General features: G+C 35.4%; 1 protein-coding gene across 1 annotated transcript; it reads right to left on the bottom strand.

Moving 5' to 3' along the window:
• Positions 1 to 659: 659 nt before the first annotated feature.
• Positions 660 to 5072, bottom strand: LOC115971175 (QWRF motif-containing protein 9-like). Its single transcript, XM_031090913.1, has 6 exons — positions 5025 to 5072; positions 4767 to 4886; positions 4079 to 4195; positions 3907 to 3996; positions 1087 to 1194; positions 660 to 725 (listed from the first exon to the last, which is right to left on the bottom strand). The coding sequence occupies exons 3-6, from the start codon at positions 4193 to 4195 to the stop codon at positions 666 to 668; spliced, it is 375 nt and encodes a 124-aa protein (XP_030946773.1). The 5' UTR covers positions 4767 to 4886; positions 5025 to 5072; the 3' UTR covers positions 660 to 665.
• Positions 5073 to 6801: the final 1729 nt, after the last annotated feature.

Genomic DNA, 6801 nt, shown 5'->3' with positions numbered 1-6801 from the left:
CCAAAAATTTGATATATTTCAAATTTTCATTCAAGGTTCAAATCCAGGGACGAAGTTCCCTCAACTTACAGTAACCAAAAAAAAAATCAGTTTGTTTTTTGGGGCGTGGTGATCATCACAAAAACGTAAAAATGCAAGATGTTTCAAAAGATTAAAACTAATCAAATACACAGAATAGGAAGAGGCATGAATAAGAACTTAATCAACTATTGAATAAAAGGAAACATGGAACCATCATTACACATATTTACATATACATTCCTCAGGCCTATAAGAAAAACACCTGTATACAATCAATCTAATTTTGATATTATGAACATCAATTTCCTGCCATCTACTAATAGAAAATACATCATACAACTACTTTTTATGTATTTCAACGAAGGCCAAATTAGCACTCTTCTGAAGCCACAACCAAACATAAATCTCTTATTACCTCGGGGGTCATCGAATATTGTTAGCTATTAACGTAGGCAGTCAAATGATATGAGCTTTACACTTTGAGTTAGGGCATAGCTGCCGGCTTCCCCAGCATCTCAAGTGATTAGGCGGGGACAGGATTCGAACCTGTAGTCTTCAGGTCATGGGCCTGATGAGTCGACCAATTCCTCTACCCCGCTTCTTCCCCTTCTCTTTCTTTCACTATTCCCACCTAGGTCTCATTGTCAGCTCGGAGGTACACGCTTTAGTTGTACAATATGTGTTCTCAAGCTACACTCTGTCACCTGGCCATAATTAAAATTTTCAAATCAGATATGTTGTTATTCAATATATAAAAAGATAAAAATAAAAATAAAAACACACTAGGAATCTAGGATGCCAACTATTACTGAATTACAAAATTAGAATTTTACATTTTTACTTTTATTTCACTTCTAGGAAAGAGGAATGGGAATGGCTATTCGCACAACTATAATGGCTAGGGACATGCCATGTTCTGGGAATGGCTTATCTCACAACATGCTCTGGGAATGTTAGGTAAACAGTTGCTGCCCTGTTCCCAGGCATTATGCGTGGGAACAGCCATCTTAGTTGCATTGACACTTCAGTCCCAATAACTTGATAATTGTTAAATAGAACAATTACCTGCATGGCTGCATTTGTTGACAGGAGATCTTTGCAGTGATCAAGCAAAGCACGCTCTTTCACACTTAACTTTGAGAGTTCAGCTACCAAAGAGTTCACATTCCCAACCTATAAATAACAAAAAATTCCATGCATAAGGGACAAATAAGCTAAAGATTGGAAAACAAGTGGCTACTTTAACAATGCAGGATGGACTAAAAACTTGCATATATGTTTGTGCTGGTGTGTGTGTGTGTGTGAAAGAAATCATACAAAAAGGATAGCCATGTGTGGTTGTGTAGAACGAATCATAAAAGGATAGCCAACCCAAAAAAAGGAGGCGGTAAAAAACTTCTTTGGATAGAGAATCCTTGGATTGTGAAATGAAATCATCTTCTAACAAATCAAACGAGAAGAAAGATGGAGCTTAACAGGATCTAGATATCTCCTTGATTAAAGTTTATTTGAGCTGGGATTAAGTGCAGTTATATCTAATTGGTGTTTGCTGCATGTCCTTTGCATATGAGGACTCTACAGTGTCAGGATATGCAAGATCATACTGTGCTAATGGAGGTCAACAATTCACAAAAAACATAAATGCAATTGCTAGACTATGAAATCTTTTGCCATCTATGGTAGAGAAGATGAATGATAGTGTAATTGCTTTTAAAAGCAAAAATGAAAAAGTCACCGGCTAAACAGAGTTCAATATCCCAAAATCATCTACCGTGGTAAACGTTTGAAGAACATACAGGGATCAATACTAATAATTTTTTTGGGAAAAATTAAAAAAACCCCTTTGATCTTTGGATTAAAACCACACCTATTACTGTTTTGTTAATGGAAGTGATAGAATTTTAATTAAAAATTCGTTTTAAAACTCTTTATTTATTTTCTGTTTCTTATCCCTCTTCCCCAACACCACCCCCCCCCCCTCTTCCCAATTAAAAAGAAGCAAAAGTAAGAGAAGGGTTGGTGAACGGACCAATTGGCTGATGGTGTCACCTTTGAGTCTGAGACAGTGCAACAATAATGGGGACTATGGCAATCAGAGGACCACGGATTTGGATCAGGGATCCAAAACCCGACCCACCTTGTCACTTATTTCACCTGCCTCGCCACCAGTTTTGCATTTTAGGATTTGGACATGTTTGTTAGCATTGGTACCATGCAACAGGGGTTTGTTGGTGATTGGGCCATAGTGCCACCGATGAAGGAAGAGAAAAAAGAAAAAGAAAAAAATAAATAAAGAGTTTCAAAAGTAATTTTTATTAAATTTTAATTACAAATGTTTTATTATCGAAATTCTATCACAAGTAATGCATGTTGCAGCATTTTCCATTCATTACATTAACAGGAGTGATTTGAGGATTTATCAAATTCAGGGGTTTATAATTTCAAATAGGAAGCACATGGGATTAGGTTGGTTTTGACCCAAATTCAGATGTTGTTTTCTGCATTTTTTCTTAATTTTTGTAACAAGTCAAGGACCAATTCTAATAATGGTAGAGAAATAGTCAGTTAACCTCAGACATGACACAAATAACTTGTAAAGATTGAATGATGTAGGATATTTTTATGGGGAAAATGCCATTGACAAAGATCAATTGTTAAATTTGGTAACATGGTGTATTGCGCACAGTTTAAACCCAAAAAAATTTAAAACTGAAATATTTGTGCATGACAGAGCAAATAAAAAAAAATACAGCTGTGAATGCAAGTATGCAAGTATGCTCGTGAATTTACTACCAACGTCACTAGATGCATACACTATGCAAAAATAGCAGTTACAATGTATGCACACACACACAAAAATTGACAGTGTTTTTTAACTTCATCATCTTAAATTTGTTCATGTTTTCAATGGTTGTAAAAGAGTGTGTGTATGTACTGAAATTTAGATTGATTTAAATAAATTAAATACACTAAGATAATTAAATCATATTTATGCATGAGCAAAACATGTAACTGCATATGTGAGTTCGTTGCGAGCATAAAAGCAATATACTGCATGCAAATAGTGTGGCCGATAAAACATAAACTGACATACAACATCATATATGGATTAACAATTTGGCTGCTACCTCTCCAGGAGGTGTCCCTATTTGAAGTGCAAAATCAAAATGATATAACCAAGTTAAAATAATAAAAAGATAGATGGATTTTCTAGTGTAATTTCAGAACATTGTTTCTTCCCCACAGGGGCAAGGAGATAAAAAAGAGGGGGTGTGTTGGGGGAGGCACAGGGCAGGGAAGGAATGGAAGGAAAAGACTGAAGGTATATGAAGAGGAAAGTGGAGGTTCCATTAACGAAAAAGCAGAAAAGTTGAAACACCCACAACAAAGTAAGAAATAGGATTTTAATTGGAAGACAACATCTCTATATGACCTCAAGGGTGATAGCATTCACTCACAGAAGAAAATGGCCTCAACCTCTGCTGATACAAGAATCCAAGATAACTAAAAGACAGGAATAAATCAATTATCTCTCAACAAATGAAGGAAATTCGATGGACAACATGATCTGTGCTCACATCCAAGGCCATGGACATCTGACTAATGCCACTACTTGGAAAGCAACAGATCATTTTATAACCTTCTATTTCAAATTACAAATGAAATATTCTATAAAGTTAGCTTATAGAGATTGTCATTATAGAATGATCTGCTACTCTTTTCACCAACCACAACCCTACAAACCACTTAATGCACAAGCTTATACTCCATTTATAAGATACAAAACTACAACGTTCGAAAATTTCAGCATATTGAATCCCTTTTTAAAAAAAAGAAGTTAGATTAAACAACAATAGAACAACTTGGGATTAAAAAAAAAGATACCTTTGATGATAATAAACATATTGAGGATGCCATAGCCTGCATAACATCAACAGCTGAACAAATGGCATCCTTCACATTTTGGATATCAGCCTGTAGCAACAAAAGAACCAAATTAAAATTTATTCTGCCACAAATGTGCCAATTTTTGGGAAGCGGAGATGTTAATGCTTACCTTTGCCCTACCAACAACAAGAAGGTGAAGAGTGCTAGCCCTCAAAGCTTCAGTAGCCCCTGACAAAGAGCTGGAGTAATCACAGTCCGTAAGAGGCCACTCTTCCAAATATGTCATCTGCATTTGTTGAACACAATTAGAATAAAATTCAACATTTTAGACAGCAAGTGATAGCAACAAATCCTCTTATGCACAAGCATGCATGCATCTCAATATCTTTGTGACCTCAAGAAGATAGAAAAAAATCTAAAGAGTTAGCTAGTGTTATAATTTTTTAAGTAGACATAAATTACATAATGGAATTCAAGCCAATGACCCAGGACAAAATTACCTGTACCATAGGCCATAATGTTAGAAGTAGCTAGCTTGGTTCATCTGGCAATTATTCAAATTTTATTTTACAGTTCAGAACCTCACGGTCTATTTTCCAAGAGGATTTATGGAAAGGAGAAAAAGGTTGAAAAAGGGGGAGGGTTCTAAAATCCTAGCACAAAAAGAACATTTTAAGAACATACTCATATCTAAAAATTGAATTATTTACAAACAATAATGCAAAACATGGATAACCCCAAATGAGTTTCAGTAGTAAAATGACGATGACGATAACGATGCTCTTAAACATTGAAAGATTTTAAAGCAAATGTAACGGTCCATTATATAGATAAGAAAGCGTAGCCACAAATCTTACTTGCTACTTCAGGATGGAAGTTAGCTTCAAATTTTGCTTCAACTGTTGTAACTCTGTTCTTTTGGCTCTAACAGACTCACGTAGTTTTGAGCTAGTTACCCATGCATTATAAAGGCTTCTCTGCGACAAATAAACATTTATGCAACGAAATAACTTAATATGTGGAACTGAAGAGCTAAAAACATAACATCTGAAACACCAAAAAAGTGGCAAGTGAAACAAAATAAATAAAATAAATATGCACTCTCACTGTCTCACATGAACAAAGTATTGACAACCTCAGCATGCAGTTATGTCCTCATCAAGATACAACCATTCATGTTTAGAAATCTTAAATAGCTTGGACTTTTGAGCATCATCTAATTAAGAGGAACAGAACATAGGAGACAATATCAAGATAGTGGTAGTGAGATTAACAGTTACATGGTGAAATATGCATCCATCTGGAGCAAACAATTTAATAACAGGCATTTTGGAGAACTAATTTGTACCCACAAGAGTTGTTAGTGATCACAATGAAATATCCTGAAATAAAGCTCTCCATTTAGATGTTAGCTGGGGACAAAATTATTTTGTCTTCATCTAAGACCAAGATGAGACTCACCAGCTCTGAGGAAGCACCAATTTTAAGGAACTACTGTTGATGAGTCAGACGTTTGGTTTCATCAACAATGGCTACTTACTAAATTACTCAAATACCACGAAGTGCTTCTGAGTTCTGTTGATTCAGTTAAAATTAATTGTTTGAACTCAAATGTTCATGTAATTCCATTAGGACTCCCGTTGCAGAAAATGAGATTACATACCTCTCTGAGGTGCACTGCTTACAAACCCTCATTCATTCTTAACTAAATGTTCAACCCAAATACTAACTATAAAACATAGCAGCATCCCTCCCCCTGCGGGGACTACTAAAGATGAGTGCATTAACAACAAACAACAACAAAGCCTTATTCCCAAAATTTTTGGGTTGGCTATGGATGCTCAACAAATTAGTTAGGGTTGGCCACAAGTATTCTTTTTCTTTGTTCCATTTTATCTAAAGTCATTCTCTCTATTGCTTTCTTAATTGTTAGTCTTTTCTACTTTTTTTTTTGTTCTCTCAACTTGGATCAACTTACTCTTTCTTACTGGTGCATTAATTGCTCTCCTCTGAACATGACCGAACTATCTCAAGCAACTCCCCCTCATCTTTTCATCAATAGGGGCTAATCCTATCTTTTAAATGGATTTCCTCAACATACTTTTTCTTATCTACATTCACTTTATGAATATGTTGCTTCTTAATAGCCCAACATTCAAATATCATAGAGCATAGTTGGTCATTTAGCAATCTTATAAAATTTTCCCTTTAACTTAATAGATATTCTACGAGCAAAAAAAATTCCTAATGCACCTCTCCACTTCATCCACCATCCTCTTATCCTATAATTCACATCCTCTTCAATCTATCCATCTTTATAAATTAGTGATTCAAGATATCGTAAACTCTTACTCTTTACTATCTCTTGACCATCAAGTCTTACCACCCCCTTCGACTCTATTTCTACTCACTCAAAAGCCTACAAATTCTCTTTTAGTCTTTCTTAATTGAAAGCCTAAAAAGAAAGTCTTTCTAAGGGCTGCACACACAACAACAACAACAATGAAAGTAAAAATAAAAAAACCTGGTGGACCGAATGATCTGACCAACCCAGATTGGTTTGGCCAATTTTTACTCCAATTAGTTTTGTTGAAAAGAAAACTGATCTCTTCAGTGCGGTTACGGATTTGGTTTAAGTAAAAGCTAAACTTAACCACCCCAAAACCAACCGAGTCACTACTGTATTTTATATTTTATTTTAAATATTATACACACACACACACAAAGAGGGTACACCTTCAGAAGCACCAAATCCTATCAAAGAAGTAAAAACTGAAACAATTAAACAAATCCACCCAAACCCTAACATTTTCATCTCTCTCTCTCTCTCTCTCTCTCTCTCTCTCTCTCTCTCTCTCTCTCTCTCCAAACGTTAGCCACTCCTTTCAACCC

The sequence above is a fragment of the Quercus lobata genome, chromosome 12, assembly GCF_001633185.2.
Source record: "Quercus lobata isolate SW786 chromosome 12, ValleyOak3.0 Primary Assembly, whole genome shotgun sequence".
In the NCBI taxonomy this organism is placed as follows: domain Eukaryota; kingdom Viridiplantae; phylum Streptophyta; class Magnoliopsida; order Fagales; family Fagaceae; genus Quercus; species Quercus lobata.
This window is presented reverse-complemented; position numbering and strand designations above follow the sequence as displayed.